General features: G+C 37.3%; 1 protein-coding gene across 1 annotated transcript in view; it reads left to right on the forward strand.

Moving 5' to 3' along the window:
• Positions 1-20,397, forward strand: part of DDX10 (DEAD-box helicase 10) — a 268,604-nt gene that overhangs the window by 13,458 nt on the left and 234,749 nt on the right. The window contains exons 5-9 of the mRNA XM_032838466.1: positions 4,543-4,663; positions 5,270-5,459; positions 9,787-9,913; positions 13,597-13,759; positions 15,811-15,895. Coding sequence (XP_032694357.1) covers positions 4,543-4,663; positions 5,270-5,459; positions 9,787-9,913; positions 13,597-13,759; positions 15,811-15,895 — 686 coding nt within the window. The remainder of the gene's footprint in view (positions 1-4,542; positions 4,664-5,269; positions 5,460-9,786; positions 9,914-13,596; positions 13,760-15,810; positions 15,896-20,397) is intronic.

The raw sequence follows: 20,397 nt of genomic DNA on the forward strand, positions 1-20,397 counted from the left end.
CTTTTCAATTGGGTGCCTTTTAGTTTTTTTTCTTGCCTAATTGCTCTGGCTAGGAAAAGCTTTTAGTTTTTTACCGTTGAGTATGATGTTAGTTTTGAGTTTGTCATATGTGGCCTTTATTATATTGAGGTATGTTCCTTTCATATCCACTTCGTTGAGAATTTTTATCATGAGTGGTTGTTGAATTTGGTCATATACTTTTTCTACATCTGTTGAGATCATATGATTTTAATCCTTTGTATTGTTAATATGGTGTATCATGTTGATTTGCAGATGTTGAGCTGTTCTTGCATTTGTGAAATAAATCCCACTTGATCGTGGTGTATGATTCTTGTATTGTTAGATCTGGTTTGCTAATAAATTTTTTATCATTTTTTTCTCATCACAATAAATATACTCTTTAATCTCTATTCCCTATTTCCCTATCTCTCCACCTACCTTCCCTCCTAACCATCAGTTCTCTGTAGCTAAGAGTCTGTTTCTTGGTTTGCCTCTCTTTCTTTCTCTTGTTTTCCTATGCTCATTTGTTTTGTTTCTTAAATTCCACATATGAGTGACACCATAAAGTATTTTCCTTTCTCTGATTTAGTTAGCTTAACATGGTATACTCTGGCTCCATCCATGTCATTGCAAAAGGCAAAGTTTCTTTTTTTTTTTAATGGCTGAGTGATATTCCATTGTATATATATACCACCTCTTCTCTATACATTCATCAGTTGGATACTTGGACTTTCCATAATTTGGCTTTTGTAGATAATGCTGCTATTCAGGGTGCATGTATCCTTTTGAATGAGTATTTTGTATTCTTTGGGTAAATACCTAGTAGTGAGATTGCTGGATTCTAGGATAGATCTATTTTTAACTTTTTTTTTTTAAGATTTTATTTATTCATTTGACAGACAGAGATCACAAGTAGGCAGAGAGGCAGGCAGAGAGAGAGAGAGGGGGAAGCAGGCTCCCCGCTGAGCAGAGAGCCCGATGTGGGGCTTGGTCCCAGGACCCTGGGATCATGACCCGAGCTGAAGGCAGAGGCTTTAACCCACTGAGCCACCCAGGTGCCCCTAACTTTTTTTGTTTTCTGAAGGGCTCTTTAGACAAAGGTTTCTAGTATTTTTTTTTTAAGATTTTATTTATTTATATATTTGAGAGAGAGAGAGAGAGTGCGAGTGCCTGCACAAGCTGGAGGAGGGGGATGAGAAGGAGGAGGGACAGGCAGACTGTGCTGAGCACAGAGCCCCACATGGGGCTCAATCTCATGACCCTGAGATCATGACCCGAGCTTAAATTGACTCCAACACTTAGCCAGCTACGCCACCTGTGTGCCCCTGTTTTTAACTTTTTGAGGAACCTCAATATTGTTTTCCAGAGTGGCTGTACCAGCTTGCATTCCAACCAGTAGTGCAAAAGTGTTCATCTTTCTCTACATCCTTGTCAGCACCTGTTTTTTCTTGTGTTGATTTTAGCCGTTCTGACCGGTGTGAGACCATATCTCATTGTGGTTTTGATTTGCATTTCCCTGATGATGAGTAATGTTGAGGATCTATTCATGTGTCTGTTGGCCATCCATATGGCTTCTTCTAATTCTTCCAATTAAAAAATGGGCAGAAGGGAAAATGATAGCCTTCTGCCTATTTTTTAATTGGATTATTTGTGTATTGAGTTCTATCAGTTCTTTATATATTTTGGATATTAATGCTTATCAGATATGTCATTTGCAAATATCTTCTCCCATTATATAGATTGTCTCAGTTTTGCCAACTTGTTAACTTTGCTGTGCAGAAACTTTTTATTTTGACATAGTCCCAGTAGTGTATTTTTGCTTTTATTCCCCTTACTTCAGACATACCTAGAAAAATGTTCCTATGGGTGACATCAGAGATTATGTCTATGGTCTCTTCAAGAATTTCATGGTTTCAGGTCTTAACATTTAAGTCTCTAATCCATTTTATTTTTGTGTATGGTATAACAAAGTGCTCTAGTTTAATTCTTTTGCATGTGGCTCTCCAGTTTTCCCAATATTCTTGGAGAGGCTAACTTTTTCTCATTGGATAGCTTTTTCTACTTCGTCAAATATTAGTTGACCATATAGTTGTGGGGAGACTTCTATGTATTATTCCTTTGACCTTTGTGTCTGTTTTTATGCCAGTATTATATACTGTTTTAATCACTACCGTTTTGTAGTGTAACTTGAAATCTGGGATTGTGATACCTCCAGGTTTTTTTTTGTTTTTGTTTTTGTTTTTAAGATTTTATTTATTTATTTGACAGACAGATCATAAGCAGGCAGAGAGAGAGAGGAGGAAGCAGGCTCCCTGCTGAGCAGAGAGCCCAATGTGGGGCTCGATCCCAGGACCCTGAGATCATGACTTGAGCCGAAGGCAGAGGCTTTAACCCACTGAGCCACCCAGGCTCCCCTTGTTTTTGTTTTTTAAGATTGCTTTGGCTATTCAGGGTCTTTTGTGGTTCCATACAGATTTTAGTATTATTTGTTCTAGTTCTATGAAAAAAGCTATTGGTATTTTGATAGGAATTGTATTATGAGTTTGCTAATATTTTGTTGAGGATTTTTGCATCTGTGTTTATCAGAGATAGTGGTCAATAGTTTTCTTTCTTCTTTCCTTTTTTTTTTTTTTTTGTGGCGTTATTGTCTGATTTGGGTATGTGCATAATGCTTGTCCTGTGAAATGAGTTTGGGAGTAGCCTTCCTCTTCAATTTTTGAGATAAATTTGAGGAAGACAGCTATTAACTCTTCTTTAAATGTTAAAACTCACCTGTGAAGCTGCCCAGTCCTGAACTTGTTGTTTGGGAGTGTTAAAAGTATTGATTCGATTTCATTACTTGTAATCAGCCTTTTCAGATTGTCTCTTTGTGATTCAGTCTTGGAAGGTTCTATGTTTCTAGGAATTTATTGTTATCTAGATTTTCAGCTTGTTGTAATGTAATTCTAGTTGTCACTTTAATTCTTTTTATTTCTGTGGTGTTGGCTGTAACTTCATTTATGAATTTTTTTCGGAGATTTCCTTTTTTTTTTCCTAATGAGTATGGTTAGCAGTTTGTCAGTTTTTAAAAAGTCTTTTCACAGAACCAGCTTTCATTTTATTGATATTTTCTATTGTTTGTTTTTTTTAAAGATTTTATTTCAGAGAGAGGATGAGTGAGGGGAGGGGTAGAGGGAGAAGGACAAGCAGACTCCCCGCTGAGCAGGGATCCCAACGTGGGACTGGATCCCAGGACTTGGGACTTGATCCCAGGACCCTGAGATGGTGATCTGAACTGAAGGCAGACGCTTAACCTACTGAACCACTCAGGCTCCCCTTCTATTGTCTTTTGAGACTCTCTCATTTATTTCCACTCTGATCTTTATGTCTTTCCTTCTGATAACTTTGGGTTTTATCTGTTCTTTTTCTGCTTCCTGTTGGTGTAAAGTTAAATTGTTCATTTTGGCATTTTTCTTGTTTTTTTGAATTAGGCCTGTATCACTATGATGGTTGATACGATTTCAGTCTTCAATTTGAGACTAACACGTGTTCTGTCTTGGAGAATGGTCTATTTATACTTGAAAAGTATATGTATTCTGAATTTTTTAGATGAAATGTTTTGTACATACCTGTTAAGTTCATGTGGTCTAATGTATTGTTTAAGTCTAATGTTTCCTCATTGATTTTCTGTCCCAATAATCTACCCATTGATGTAGGTGGGGTATTAAAGTCTCCTACTATTAGGAGACTTCAATTTCTCCCTTTAGTCTGTTAATATTTTTTGTGTTTACATGCTTCTGTGTTTGGTGTATAAATATATCCACTTTTTTTGGATTGATCCCTTTATCATTATGTAATGCCCTTTTTTGTTTTTTTGTTACAGTCATTGTTTTAAAGTCATTTTTGTCTGATTCTCCAGCTTTCTGGAGTAGAAGAGGAATGTTGATTTTAGCTCATGGTGGAACCTGCTACGCAACTTCCGATCTTCCTGCTAGTATACCTGGTGTCCTTGTTTGTGCTACAGTCTCTTCTAGACTGTGAGGATAATACTTGAGTTCTTGAATTTATATGCAGATATATGCAAAGAAGGAGTAGCATCATAAGCCTTCACATACTCATGTATCTGTCATGCATCTTTAACAGCTAACATTCTGTGGTTCTTGTTTCAAGGAGACAACTTCTAGAACGTAGAGAACACATGGTGTCAGAGCCTCCCTAAGGCCTCTGGGCTCTGACTTAAATAATGGCAGTGATTCCAGTGTAAGTTCTGGCAGATGTAAAGGGAAGTGAAAAGTTGGAGCATTTATAGGAAATTTTTCTTGGCCTCAGGATCCTGGCTGTAATTAAGGATCTTCATGCACTCTGAGCTCTTTAGGCCTTCACTTAGGGCTTTCATTTGCCCTGAAATTTGGATGTGCTGCAGAAATACAAGAGGGAATCATATCTCTTTGTAGGGTATCTACATTGTTATGATGAAATGACACATGCACATGGCTCTTACAGTTTGATACACAGGCTGCTCAGTGATGTGTCTGTGTAATCAAAAGAAACACCTGTTTTCAGGATCTGAAACACGAAGCTGAGAGGATCAATAACATAAATATACTTGTTTGCACTCCGGGTCGGCTTCTTCAACACATGGATGAAACAATATGTTTTCATGCTACCAATCTCCAAATGTTAGGTGAGTCTAATGAATTTCTGATGAAACAATCTGAGATTTAGGAGAGAAACTTCATAAATTTTAATGATAGAAATTTTTAATCTTAATATTTATTTAATAAAACATCTGAGAAATAACCTGAGACAATTTATTGGCATAGGGGTTCTGAACCCAGAGAGTACAGCTAGCCTTTTTTTTTTAAACAAAATGGTCAGAAGAATATAAGTAGTTGTATATGAAATTAGACACTTCAGTATTTGACATTGCTAAGAATTGATCTTTTAAGTTATATCCACTTATGGTGATATTACCAAATGTGGTTTTTTTAAAAAAGTCTATTTTGTAATAATTCTAGGTTTATAAGTACACTGATAGTATAGGGAATTCCTTTATACCCCTCCCCCAGTTTCCTCTGGTGCAACACCATACACGACTGTGGTACTTTTGTCAGAATGAAGATTGATTGATGTTGGTGCATTACATAAATTCCAGACTTTGTTGGATTTCACCAGTTTTTCCACTAATGTCCTTTTTTTCTCTTCTAGGATCCAGTCTAAATAGTAGTTTACATTTAGCCTAATGTATATTTTAAATGTTGTAGTTCACCTTGAATTTTCTCTTTTTTAGTTCTTGATGAAGCAGATAGAATCTTGGATATGGGCTTTGCTGATACCATGAATGCTATTATTGAAAACCTTCCCAAGAAACGTCAGACTTTACTCTTTTCAGCTACACAAACCAAATCTGTAAAGGATCTTGCACGCTTGAGTTTGAAAAACCCTGAGTATGTCTGGGTTCATGAAAAAGCAAAATACAGGTATGAACTATTTAAAACCATATTTGATTTAATCAAAAATCAATGTTCTTATGCCAGTACCATGCTGTCTTGGTGATCACAGTTTTGTAGTAAAGCTTGAAATCAGGCAACTGTTGAGTGAAATTTAAGTCAAGCAGAGAGAGTCAATTATCATATGGTTTTACTTACTTCTGGAGCATAAGGAATAACACAGAGGGCATTGGGAGAAGGAGAGGAGAAGTGAGTTGGGGGAAATTGGAAGGGGAGACAAACCATGAGAGACTGTGGACTCTGAGAAACAAACTGAGGGTTTTGGAGGGGAGGAGGGTGGGGCATTGGGTGAGCCTGGTGGTAAGTATTAAGGAGGGCATGTATTGCATGGAGCACTGGGTATGGTGCATAATCAATGAATCTTGGAACAGTGAAAAAAAAATAAAATTAAAAAAAAATCAATGTTCTTTTTAGTATACAAATTCGACATTTTAAATTAATACTACTTTTTAGGAAATAAGACATCATTTTATGTGTTGTGACATATGGAAAGCATAGTAAAATATATTAGTTAAAATTATTTAAATATTTGATGCCCCTTTAAATGTGGGAATACTATGGTGCAGTCTTTTTCAAAATATGGTCTGGGGAACATAAGATATTAACATCTCTTTCCATAAGATATTAACAGGTATTTATTAATAACTATACCTGCATAAAATGTGGGGCAGTGGGGTTGTGTGGCTATGTGGGAAATAGATTGGGGGAAATGGATTTTAAAGCGTATTTTGATACAAGTGGAAGTTTGTGTATGTATATTTGGTATGAATCATTGTAGATTGTGGACATTCTTGACTCGCAGAAATATTTTCTGGTGAACGTAGGTAGGATCTGTATTGAAGATCTCAATTCAACCTACCATTATCTCTATCTCAACTTCTATTTCTTCCTATGAAGTGTTAGTCTAGAAAGAAAAGGGTGGGTTATCCTCTTGGAAGGTTTTTAAATGCTGAGAATGTGGGCCTGGAAGCCCACATAAACTTTGTTCAGCTAATATATGTCTAGGATTAAAGAAAGCCCTAGAAGAGGCCAGACTCCATGCTTCTAGGTGATCTTCTAGGTGCTGGTATCTTTGGTTATCAAGAACTCAGGAAGGGCATAGCAGGAGATTCTTGAGGTAGTTTCCTCCTTAGCTTACTGTGGAGGAGACAGTGGCCCTCGTTTATAAGGTTGTATTGGGATAGCTATTGACATTCTTGGTACAATTAATAGTCTAAAGATTGCCTAGGTCTTTAGATTATCTTCTTTGATCTTTCTGCTGTTTGTTTTCTCACTGTTTTCAAGACCCTTTAGTGTTTTTACCAGACATGAATTTTTCAGTCATTAGGTGGTCGCTAAACTGCATCATTTAAGGTAACTAACTGTACGCAGTATCACTGTTGCTAATTTCTGTAGATAACAATGGGTTATTATTTATAGAGCAGAGTTAGAAAAAACTGAATGCAAATATTGTCTATTTCAAAAATGATTTTTAAAAATGATTTTATTTGAGAGAGAGAGAGAGAGACTGCACATGAATGAGGAGAGAGGGGTGGAGGGAGGGACACTGTGGTGAGTGTGAAGCGCCAAGCAGGGCTTGATCTCATGACCCTGAGATCATGACCTGAGCTGAAACTAAGAATTGGACACTTAACCGACTGAGCCACCTAGGTGATGATTATTGAAATACAGTTCCATCACTTACAATGGGGCTTTTAGAAACCATGTCTTCAGTGACATAATTGACAACTGTGGGGTGTATGGTAATAACTGTAGCATTCTTTAATCTCCTTTTCACCAGAGTGCTACAAAAAGCAGATATTGTGAATTTTGTCTCATTATTGAAGTTTCTTTTCCAGCCATTAATTTGGTTAATACACCATGGGAAAATCATAGTCAAGAATATTTTTAAGACATTATAGAGTATCTGTTCTCAAATCATGCAGGACCAGAAAAGTAATTTAAAAGTTAGATCTTTTTTCTTTCTTTCTTTTTTTTTTTTTAAATGTTATTTATTTGTCAGAGAGAGAGCGTGTGCGAGTGAGCGCACAAGCAGGGGGAGTGGCAGGCAGAGGGAGAGGGAGAAGCAGGCTCCTTGCAGAGTAAGGGAAACCCGATATGGGACTCAATTCCAGGACTCTGGGATCGTGACCTGAGCCGAAGGCATGGCTTAACCAATCTGAGCCCCCCAGGTGCCCCTAAAAGTTAAATCTTTCTGAAGTTGTGTATGTTTTGTGTATTTTGTGTATTTTTCTAAGTATACCGGTATTTTTTTTTTTTAATATTGCTATTGTAGTGAAATGGTGCTTCTAATGAAAATTTTTTTTTTTTGAGAAAAGATTATATTTGGATCATTGTAATTTGCTGTGTTTTACAATGAGTATAAGTTGAATTCTGTGGTGAATTATGAACCATTTCGAATTTGAGATGGATATGCTGAGCTTATGTTATTAGGTGCATAGAAATTTAGTATTAACATTTCCTGTTAGCATCATTAATCATTACGAAGTGTTGCTCTTTATCTCTACTAATACTTTTGCACTGAAGTCTAGTTTGATACTAGTCTCCCTATAGCAACTTTCTCTTGGTTCATGTTTGCATGGTGATTCCTCTGTTCATTTACTCTTTACATTATATACCCCCTTATATTTTAGACTTAACTTAGTAAGCAACATATGGTTCTCTTATCAGGTATGATAATTGCTTTGCAACTGGAGGATTTAGTTCATTGATCTATAACTTATATTATTTGAGTTTCTACCCCTTTCCATTGTGCCTTCATTGTGAAATATTTTAATTGCATACATTTTAAACTCCGTAAGCTGTTATTACTTTTTGAAACATCAGTATTTATTTATATTTATCCAAATAGTTATTCTTGTGATATTTTTGTGTCTTGTGCACAAAAGAATTTCCTTTTTAGTTCAGGTTTACTGGTGTAAAAATTCTGTTTTGACTTTTCGGAGGACCTCTTTATTCTTTATTTTGGAGGGATATCTTGGCAGGTTTTTTTCTTCAAAGATACCTTTATATTGTTCTAACTTCCATTATTGTAAGCTGACTGTTTTCTTGTTCCTTTGAAGATACTGTGTATTGTTTAAGATTTTCTTATCTTTGATTCTCAGCGAAACCATGAGTGATTATTTATTTATTTATTTATTTGGTGGCAGGTAGATGTTGTAAGGACAGATGACCTTGATCTGGGCTACCCAGGCTTTTATTTTAATTTTTTATTTTTAAAGATTTTATTCATTTATTTGACACAGAGAGTACAAGCAGGGGGAACAAGAGAGAGTACAGGCTGAGGGAGAAGCAGGGAGCCCGATGCAGGACCCGATCCCAGGACCCTGGGATTATAACCCGAGCGGAAGGCAGCTGCTTAAGTGACTGAGCCACCCAGGCGCCCTAGCCTGGCTTTCAGAGTCTGGGGCTGTTCTGTTTCTTTTCTGTGTTTGTTCTGCCTTGAGTTCCGGCTGGATTATTGCCCTTCCGGGGCTTTCAGCTGAAAGGTGTGGGTTAGCAGAGCTGTTCCATCCGGGCAGGCTTGAACTTCCTAGTCCTGAGACTGCCAGGATCTCTGCTCAGCTCTGAGCTTCTCACTTGGTGCTTTTTGTTTATTTTCACTCATTTTGCTGTGTGTGTGTGTGTGTGTATGTGTGTTTAGGAGTTGTCACACTTCTCATGGGAAAATTGTATGAAGAAATTAAGATTCAGTGTTTTGTTGGCTACTTCTCTCTAGGAGCTAGACTGTCGTATTTAGGCCTAAGGTTGCTCTCCTGTGTTTTGCAGATAGCAGATGCTTTGAGGGGAAAGTGGTAATTAATGTGGGGCTTGCCTCAGGGTATGTCTGTTGTCTTTTTCAGTACTTCAAGTCCTAGCTGCCTTGGTTGCTCTCTGTTGCTTTCTGTTTTTTTGTTTTGTGTTTAATCCAGGCTTTATAGTTAGTGCTATAAGCCACCAGAGTATTAATCTGATACAAACAACCCCTTTATGGCAGGAATGATAGCTTTTTAATCTTAAAGTTTTAGCAGCGAGTGATGATTATTGCCTAGATCCATTATTTTATTAGGATATGCAAAACTGTGATAATCTGATTCTATTTCTAATTTCTAAAACATTCTCTTTCACAGTATATGTATGTGTATGAGAAATTTGTTGGAAAGACATGCTGCTGTGTGTGTGTGTGTGTGTGTGTGTGTATATATATATATATATATATATATATATATATATATTCCCCCCCACCCCGGGGGTCTGGATTTCAAAGGTAACCAATGTGGTATATTTTTCATGTTTTTCCTCCTCTTATTTCCATAAGCACCCCTGCCACTCTGGAACAGAACTACATAGTTTGTGAGCTGCAGCAAAAAATAAGTGTGTTGTATTCCTTCTTGAGAAGCCACCTGAAGAAGAAAAGTATTGTATTTTTCTCCAGTTGTAAAGAGGTACTGAATGATTAAGAAATTCATGTTGAATCATCCTTTTTAAAATAGACGATTTCCGTTAGATAAATAGCAGTTTCTTCTGTTCTAATAACTATAGTGCTAGAGGCGGTGAGGAGTATGATAAATAGGTGTGAATACTGGTAGAACAAACCATTGAATGGCTGGACTAACCACAGGTCTTTATAATCCGACACCTACCCTCCATGAATACTGAACTGAGTGTGCCATTTATTTCCATGCTTTGATGTCCTTGATCATGCTGATCTCCGGAATGCCCTCCTGCATTCCTTTACATTAATGTGTTGAATGTCCTGTAAGGCTAAGCTCAAATGTTACATCTGGAGGTCCTTCTGTGATACTCCCGATCCCCTTGTTATAATCAGCGATTTCCCTCTATCCTTCCATAGGGTATATGTCTTAAATTTAGTTAACACATTTGTTTAACACTAGCCATGTGCTTGAATAAAGCATTCAGTGATAAATAAGAAAGTCTCTTCCCTTAAAGAGAAGGGACCTTGAGTGATTTTTATGTCACTTACCTCTCTATATTTCAGATTACCTGAGCATACATAGTTGTTGGCATATAGTAGGTAGATTCTAGACTTACAGCTTTTTAAGTACTTAGTGAGGTAAATATACCAGTAAATTTCCCTCCAGCTTATGGGAAAGATAAGTAATGGTTTGTCTGTTGTACTCTGTCCTTTTCTGTCTTTACTCTTTTTAGGAAACCTCTTCATTTCCATGGCTTTAAATGCCATCTGTGTTCTAACACCTGCCACATCAACATCTCAAGCCCTGACCACTCTCCTGAGCCCCAGATTTGTGTATCCACTTAAATACTAGAGATTTCCAGTTGAGTATCTTGAGGGTATCTCAAGTTTAAAATAAGAAAAGCAATTTACGATTTCATATTCTGAAGATCTACTCCCTCCCATTTCTTTCCCATCTCAAATGACTGAATCCTTAATTGTTGTCTGTCTTCGTCTCATTGTCAATATAGTGGTAACTTGCATTAGCTCTACCACCTCTCACTGCACCTCATGCTATCGCTAAATCTAAGCCGTGCTTAACTTTCTCTTACTCATGGCTGGTCTCTTCATTCCCATACTCTCTTTCCTATAGTTATCGCACATTCTAACCAGAGTGATCTTGGAAAATTGTCCACCTCAGTAAACTTTTTTAAGAACAGGAATTTAAGGACATTTTTCATTCAGGAGATGCAAACTGTAGAAAGTTTTCATGCTCTCAGTTGACCCTTCCTAGGTTTGCATATGCATTTTTGAGCTTGGTTTGCCTGAGAGTGCGTCTCTCACCTTCAGGTTCACCTTTCCCCTCCTTCCTTTGCATGATAGCCCTTTTATAACTGCAAAAGAAGGGCATGAGTGCATCCATCTGTCATCTTCCTGGTGCATTGTCTCAGGACCTGAGAACCTTCCTGGCACCAGGAGCATTGCTGTTCAGAAAGCGAATGGCTCTAAGGATAAGGTAACAGGTTTTTTGTGGTTCAGTTGGCTTACCATTCTTCACTTTTAACAAAATTTGTAGGGAGACTTAATGGACTTCTTAGATGACAGATTTTTAGAAATTTTATTTATCATTTTGGAATATAGGAGTTCAAAGAGTTAAGGTTCTTTCCAGTACATTTTCTTTTTTTTAAACTTATTTTAAAAATTCCAGTATAATTTTACATACAGGGTTACATTAGCTTCAGGTGTATAATATAGTGGTTCAGTAATTCTATATATTATTCAGTGCTCACCATGATAAGTGTACTTATTCCCCATCACCTGTTTCATCCACCTTCCCTCTGGCAACGACTAGTTCTCTAAAGAGTCTGTTTTTTGTTTGTCTATTTTTGTCTTTGCTATTTTCTTAAATCCACACATGAGTGAAATCATATGGCATATGTCTTTCTCTGATTTATTTCACTTAGCATTATGCTTTCTAGATCCATGTTGTTGTAAATGGCACGGTTTCGTTCTTTTTTATGGCTGAGTAATATTCCATTGTATATATGTATCACCTATTCTTTATCCATTCATCTCTGCATGGACACTTGATTCCCTGTCTTGGCTATTGTAAATAATGCTGCAGTAAACATAGGGCTGCATATATAATTTTCAATTAGTATTTTTGTTTACTTCGGGTAAAGACCCTATAGTGGAATTGCTGGGTCATATAGTATTCCTATTTTTAATTTTTTGAGGAACCTTCATATTGTTTTCCTTAGTGACTGCTACCAGTTTGCATTCCTACCATCAGTGCACGATGGTTCCTTCTAGTACATTTTCTTTATTTTCATGAAGAGATTTTCTTAACATGCATATTAGAAAGAGAAAATAGGAATAAAATAATGCGGTACTCTGCCTCAATCTATCAGTTAGTAGTATTCATTTATTAATATGTAAACTAAAGAGAAATAAAGCTAACAGTTCCATTTACTTCCATATAAGAAGAGATGTAATAACATCCAATGTTGTATAATAAAATTATTATGTTAATTAGTTCTTCTTGTTTTGCCTTTAAAAAAAAATTTATTTCTTTATTTAAAGAGCACTTGCAAGTGAGGGGTGCAGAAGGAGAGAGAGAAGCAGGTTCACCATGGAGCAGGGAGCCTGACACAGGTCTTGATCCCATGATCCTGAGATCATGAACTGAGCTGAAGGCAGACACTCAATCCACTGAGCCACCCAGGAACCTCTTTGTTTTGCTTTTTATCAAATTCTGACATTTCTTGTACTGGTCAGTTTTATACTAATGAAGTATAGCTTAGTCTGAGAATTTTTAATAGCTTTATGCCCACAGGGAATTAGAAATTAAAACTGATATTCATTATTTTATCGTAGAAAGTTGTGAATATTGTTAATATAATCAAAAGACTTTGAAGCATAAAACTATTAAGTTAAAATTCTGTGGGGTCAGAAAGTTGACATAAGAGTTCAAGGAGGGGGCGCCTGGGTGGCTCAGTGGGTTAAAGCCTCTGCCTCTGGATGTATATGGAATATTTGGCTGAGGTCATGATCCCAGGGTCCTGGGATCGAGCCCCACATCGGGCTCTCTGCTCAGCAGGGAGCCTGCTTCCTCCTCTCTCTCTGCCTCTCTGCGTACTTGTGATCTCTGTCTGTCAAATAAATAAATAAAGTTAAAAAAAAAAAAGTTCAAGGAGGAAAATAAATGCAAAATTTCTTTCTCTTGAGTTTATTTTGTCTCTAATTTTTTCAAGGGCTTACTTCTTTTGTAGCAGTTTTAGGTTCATAGTGAAGTTGAGGAGCCTTCTTTCACACAGGCATGACCTTTATTTTTTCGTATTTTAAAATTGATTGTGGGGATCAAATTGCTACTTAGAATCTATTTGATACATGTGTAAGAAATTTATTTTAAATTCTCAGCATTTATAATATATCAGAAATTACAGTTTTTGCAATTAATTACATTTGGAAAAATGTCCACTATCAAGTTGAAAATGTAAAGGGAGCATATTTTTAAATAAATTCTCATTGAAAATAATGTGATCAAAAAGTGCTTGAAGACCTCACCTCTAAGACTGCATTTTCCCTTCTCTGCTCCACATTTTTTAATTGGTGAACCTTGTGCTCCTTAAAGCATTTTTGCTGTTCGTCTCATAAGCTTGCTGTGCTGCTGCTGTCCCGAAGTACCAAACTCCTTTCTCTGTTCATGTCTAGGTTCAGTATCTGTACCGAGTGTTCTGCCGGCTCCGTCCTGGCATCTCTATCCTTGCCCTGCATGGCCGCCAGCAGCAGATGAGAAGGATGGAAGTCTACAACGAATTTGTCCGCAAGAGAGCCGCTGTGCTCTTTGCTACTGATATTGCCGCCAGGGGGCTGGGTAAGAGCTTAGCAGAAAATATTCTGGAATCGTGTCTTATAGAATTTGCTTATAAAGGGATGGATTTGGGAATTCATAGTTTCATTCAAATAATTGGTCCTTCTTCTCTTGTTCTATCAGTGAAAAATATGTTTTCACCTTTTGTGTGCTTATTGTTTATGAAAATAATCCTAGAATCCCGAGGAGCCCACAAAATCAAAGGAGGATTAAAGGTTTAAAGATAAGGGGAAAAACTACTCTGTTTCTTCAAAAATTGGAAACTTGGTAAAATATTACAACTTAACAAGAATATTTGAAGTCACATTTTGTCACTAAATATTTTTATTTTAAAAACATGCTTAATGTACTTCAGCTTTCAAGAAGCCACTGATACTGTTTTACAGCTGGTGGCTTTATGGTGGCGGGATGCGGGTACGGAAGTAAATTAGAGGAAGTTTATGAATACAACATGAGAATAAATAGGTGGTAAATTTTTCAGTTACTTTATGTTAATGACTGTGACAGATTTTACATACACATGAATGATACGTCCAGTGTATCTTCATATATACTACCCAGCTTTACTGACGATCTTTTTCATAATTCCCTTATTTCTTCTCATCTCCCTGTTGGTCTGGGAATATTTTAAAACATATCTCAGACATCATATGCATTCATTCCTGTGTGACTGGAGGCTGTAGCTAAGTATGCATATTTTTAAAGCTCTCTAGCCTCTATCATTATGCCAGGACTTTGGTAAAATCAGCATTTTGTATTTAAGTGGTTTGGGCTGTGTAATAGTCTGCTGAGGGAAGTGGTATACCAGTTGTCTCCAATCTTTTATTTATGTTTTTAAGTTAATAGTTAATTAAGATTTGCTTAGTTTGTGATCCCAGTTCTGATCTTTCTCAACTGTCCTAGCAGATGTCTCATGCTTACTTTTCTAACAGTTCAGATGCAGTCCTGTTTCTCTCTTCCTTGAGACCCTCTTACAGCCTCTGTCTTCAGCTCTCACCTGGACTGTTTCTCCATAAACATCATACACATTTGTCATCCTGGGACTCTTCTATCCAGATCTCTTCCTCTTTCTTGATTTATTTTCTCATTCTCTTTTAAAACATTTATAATCTCATTCTGTGGGGGTGCCTGGCTGGCTCAGTTGGTGTAGCATGTGACTCTTGGTTTTGCGGTTGTAGGTTTGTGTCCCACACTGGGTGTAGAGCTTGCTTAAAAATAAAATAAAAAGTAAATAAAATCTCATTCCCTGTAGCTTTTTCAGTAAGGGTGCAGCATGGGAGGTAAATTTGAGTTGTTACATGCGTGTCCTGTTCTTCTTTTTATTTTTAAAGATTTTTTTAAAAGATTTTATTTATTTATTTGACAGAGAGAGACACAGTTGAGAACACAGTGTCTGGAAATGAATGAAAACTTCTGTAGCCAAATATGTGTACAGAATAATTATTGCTGAGAAATGAGAAAAAGGGACTTAGAAAGATATCATTAGTTTGAATGGAGATGGGAAGAGCAAGGAAAGTAAAGTTTCATTTAAATTGAGAACTCAGTTTTATAGTTCACCAGGAGCCCATGAGAAGTGGGTCCTTTTAGGTAATTAAATATCAGGATATTTCTTTATTTGTCTGACACAAAGCAATCTCTTCTGTGTCAGATACAAAATAATCTTCATATTCAAACACTACCTATCAAAAGAGAATTGTTTATTATCTCTTGGTTCATGCAATTAATTTTATTTTTAATAAAATTCACAGATGAGTTTGATATGATGGATAGCCCTGGCAAATAATCCTGTAAAATAAAAATAGTGGGTCAGCTGGGTAGTTCAGTAGGTTACGCATCTGCCTTTGGTTCAGGTCATGATCTCAGGGTCCTGGGATCCAGCCCTGCATTGAACTCTGTATTCAGCAGGGGGTCTGCTTCTTCCCTCCTCTGCCCCTCCCCCTGCTTGTGTAACCTCTCTCTCTCTTTCAAATAAATAAATAAAATCTTAAAAAAAAAAGTAGTACAGCATGGTAGATATTGAAACTATTTCCTAACTTGACATTCCTTATGTACAGATTTCCCAGCTGTGAATTGGGTTCTTCAGTTTGATTGTCCAGAGGATGCCAACACGTATATTCACAGAGCAGGTAGAACCGCCAGGTAGGTATGCTGACTCATTGCTTTGCTATTGCAGTTGGGAGAAGTAAGCTGTTGATAGAATGGTAACTGATTAGCATCTTTCTGGAGAGCATTTGGAAACAATTACCAAAGCCTTAGCTTTCCTCCTCATGCCTCACATTCAACATTGAAACACTGATCTTAAGAAAAGAGATGGGTAAAATTTCAGTAAAGATGTTCATCTTACTGACCTTTGTAAAGGTTAAGAATTGGGAATAATTTAAATAATCATAGTGAGTTTATGAGTGTTTATGATTTGCCGCAGATGGACTGTTTCTTTGGATTTACCTTGTAGCATTTACTTTCTCATTGAAGCTGGATGAGTATTTATAACATAGTTGTCAGTGAGACATTGATACTTGATGATGGAAGAGACACCACATGTTGTTCTGCCTGCCAACAGTTTCTTCTGATTTTTAAGTCACGACTTGTGCTGAATGGTTTCCCAGAGATGGCAGGATCTTTAGACCCAAGATTTAAACCATCTTCCAAGCAGAAAGTATCATCTCCAGCAGACTTGCCCTTCTGCTTGCCCTGTGTCCCTTCCAGCAAGTAGCCCCAAGTGTCCCCTGTCCCTGTTTCTCTATTAAATCTCTTTAGTGTGTAGTTATTTTAAATTTCTTTGAATCCATAGTTTTTGGATGACTTTGAAGAAAAAAAATTTTTGGTCATATCTGGTGAATTTTGTTGTATGTTTTGGCTGATGTGAAGGTTTTTCATGTCGTCCTGTCACCTGAGAACAAATAGAGCTCTCATTCTATTCATCTTTAGTCTTAATAACGTTTGATTGCTTGAGTCACATTTACCTTGTGGGCCATTAAACATGGCCCATAATCAAAATGTAGTCTAGCACATTTCTTGTGTCCAGCATCAAGGGAGAGGATAGTACAATAGTGAAAGTTAAAGCTATTTAAAAATAAGATTTATGAAAAAAAATAGGATTTATGTACTTTGGGGTCAAAAGTGTTTTTATTGCAATTAACAATATAATTTGAATAAGCAGTGGAGTTAGAAGTGGGTTCTGTATATGGTGTCATCATGCCTTCAGACAGACTTGCCTGTAGACTGGTGACATTTTGACTTCTCATGGGGTCTAAGGAAATTGGACCTGGTTAAAACAGAGGTCTTGTTTTTCATTTTATAGAAAGGTGGGTGGTGTATCATTGATGCTCATATGGGCACCTGTTTGGGTTATCTTTCATAGTGAGAGACTCAGAAGTGGTGAGTGGTGGTTGGTGGAATGAATGTTCCTCCAATATTTCATGTTCTTCAGTAAATATGTGGTATGTATGAATTCGTACATGTACCAGTGCACACATTTGCAATCTGGATAAGGTGGGACGTGGCTTCTCATGAGCATACTGCTCCAGGGGTACACAGGCTTGTTAGTTTTTCCATTTGGTGTGGAGATAGACAGGGCAAATGCATTTCTCTATGTAACACTTTTTTTTTTTTTTAAGATTTATTTATTTATTTATTTGACAGAGATCACAAGTAGGCAGAGAGGCAGGCAGAGAGAGAGGGGAGGAAGCAGGCTCCCTGCGGAGCAGAGAGCCTGATGCGGGGCTCCATCCCAGGACCCTGGGATCATGACCTGAGCCGAAGGCAGAGGCTTTAACCCACTGAGCCACCCAGGTGCCCCTATAGAACACTTTTATTTATTTATTTGATTTATTTGTCAGAGAGCATGAGAGTGCACAAGCAGGAGGAGGGGCAGAGGGAGAGGGAGAAGCAGGCTTCCCGCTAAGCAGGGAGCCTGACGTGGGGCTTGATCCCAGGATCCCGAGATCATGACCTGAGCTGGAGGCAGATGCTTAACCGACTGAGCCACCCTATAGAACACTTTTAAATAGTATTTTACAATGACTCTTCTTTTATGAAAATGATTGGACATCTCACTGCATCAGAAAATAGTTGACCAGAGAGGATTATTTCAAGGTTTTTGGTTCCCAGAGAGGTTGTTGAAAATCTTATGTAGTCGAACATACCAGGGTGAAGGTTAAATTGGTCCTAATGACTGGAGATGAAGAGTAGCTACAGCAACATCACGATTGTATTTGAAGAGAAAATACTAATTTGAAAGACTATTGTAATATCTAATGTCATTAATTTTTAAAGTACAAGTCTGTTTTGATCCCTTGTAACCAATTAAAAATGTTTGAATCGACTCTTTTAGATGAGTAGTCAGTGGAAATGTTTAGGATATGCAATCCTTTTTTTTTCTTGGGCAGTTTAATAAGAGAAATAGTGAAATTGCAGTTTAAAAGTTGCCATTAGTGGGCTTACAGATAATTAGAAAGTTTCTTGGGCCATGAGACTAGATAATTGAATTGAATAAGGCTAAATTAAAATTTGAAACTAATTAAAATCCTGTGTTTATGCTGTAATTAAAACTGGGTTGCCAGATAGTGTTTACTTGTGGAGGTGAGCTGTAATATATGAATATAGAGAAATGAATTCAGTGCTTTGTGGCAAAATAGCTAAAGTTTGAGGAATCTTTTTTTCCTTTATGTGTTTTAGCTGAGTGGAAATGGTGATTCTGGTACTTGTCTTGAAGTACTTTGTTTTAATTTATTCACCTAAAATTCTCTTGATCCTTAGTATTGAGAAAAATTTTGTCTTTTTTCCTTAACCATCCACACCCCTTTTAACAAAGTGATCTCATTTAGAGACAGGTGAGGCAAGGAATATGAATATAATTTTATCAAGCTGTATTTTGTGACACAGTGTACTTAAAAATGATTGTCTTTAGGGCTTGCAGTGCTTGATACTCATAAAACCAAGCTTTTCCATTTCTTAAGATGATGCCCATTTGAAAATAAAAAAAATTTGGTAATGGAAAGTAGGCATACATTAGATATTCCTCTTTAAAAAATTTTTTTTAAATTAATTAATTCATTAATTATTTTTTAAGAGTAGGCTTCACGCCCAGTGTGGAGTCTAGTGCAACACTTGAACTCACAACCCTGAGGTCAAGACCTGAGCTGAGATCAAGCATTGGATGTTTCACCCACTGAGCCACCCAGGCTCACTCACCCCACTCCTCTTTTTTCTAAGTGCTTTTATTTGGAGAGTAGAGGTCTGTGGATGGAAGATATGAGTTATAAATAACTGTTCATATGTAACTGTTGGGAGTTTAAATATAAAGGGTGAGAGTCAGTGCCTGGCTGGCTCAATTGGTAGAGTATGCCACTCTTGATCTCAAGTTCATCAGTGCGAGCCCCACGTTGGGCCTAGAGGTTACTTAAAAAAAAATGATGTGTTTATATATGAGCAACTGTTGTTTTCTAGAGTTGGGGTAAAATAATTCCAGTGGTATTCCCCTAAGCCTTTCCTGCCTGATCGCAGACTTTGTGAGTGGTGTGGATAGCAGAGTGTGGTTCCACGAGGGGGCAGCAGAGGCCAACTCTGTGCTTCGCTTGCTCCCGGGCAGCAGTTTAAAGCAACCGGCACAGGTGAAGATGCAAAGTCGTTCAAATTTTTGCCGTGATAACTTTGAAGAGTTTATGGTTTGTGGAAAATACTGGTACTTTATGGAATAGATAATAAAGAGAATTTTTTAAAAGTGTCCTTAATTGTTTTGTAAATTGAAATAATAAAAGTAAAAGACAATTTCCATGAGCTTTAATTTACTGAAGGTTAACCCTGAATATCTTAGGTATGAGATGGGAGCAATCTTTGCTGGTGGAAATTCTTGCTTCTTTAATTCCTTTAGCTTAGATTTATGAAGATCTTATTTTCAGCCTGCTTCTTCTAGGTAGATAATGGTTCTTTCTTTTTTTCTTTTTTAAAAGATTTTATTTATTTATTTGGCAGAGAGAGATCACAAGTAGGCAGAGAGGCAGGCGGGGGGAGTGGGAAGCAGGCTTCCTGCTGAGCAGAGAGCCCGATGAGAGACTCGATCCCAGGACCCTGAGATCATGACCTGAGCTGAAGGCAGAGGCTTAACCCACTGAGCCACCCAGGCACCCCTGGATAATGGTTCTTTACATGGCTTTCTGCCTTGGTCTGGTTGCCATTTAGAAATTTGAAGTTTTTTTTTTTTTTTTTTTTTTTTAAAGGGTAAAACCAGTTCTTTATTTTGCATCAAAAAGCAATGAGCTGGGATGGAGATGGGCCAGGTTAGCTACAGAGGTTGATAAATGGGCTGATATTTCTTAGGAATGACTTGATAGTATTCAAGCCCTTCCAACTGTACTTTCTGTTTCCCTCTGCCCCTATGCTCCACACTGGTGGAGCTCTTTCTCCTTCATGCTGGGCATGTTTTTCCCCTCCAAGGCCCCTTTAAGTTACTGTTTCTTTTTCTGGAATGGTTTTTCCTTGAGCATCTGCATGGCTATCTTTCTTAACCTGCACTAATCATTCCTCCTCACCTCACTCTGTACTTTCTTTTTTCCATACCAGTACCTTCAAATATACTAGGGCTTTTCCTTAGTATATTGTTTTCCTTTCTCTTCACTAGAATATAAGCTCCATAGAGGCAA

This window comes from Lontra canadensis, unplaced genomic scaffold, assembly GCF_010015895.1.
Source record: "Lontra canadensis isolate GAN:19392208 unplaced genomic scaffold, GSC_riverotter_1.0 scaffold104, whole genome shotgun sequence".
In the NCBI taxonomy this organism is placed as follows: Eukaryota; Metazoa; Chordata; class Mammalia; order Carnivora; family Mustelidae; genus Lontra; species Lontra canadensis.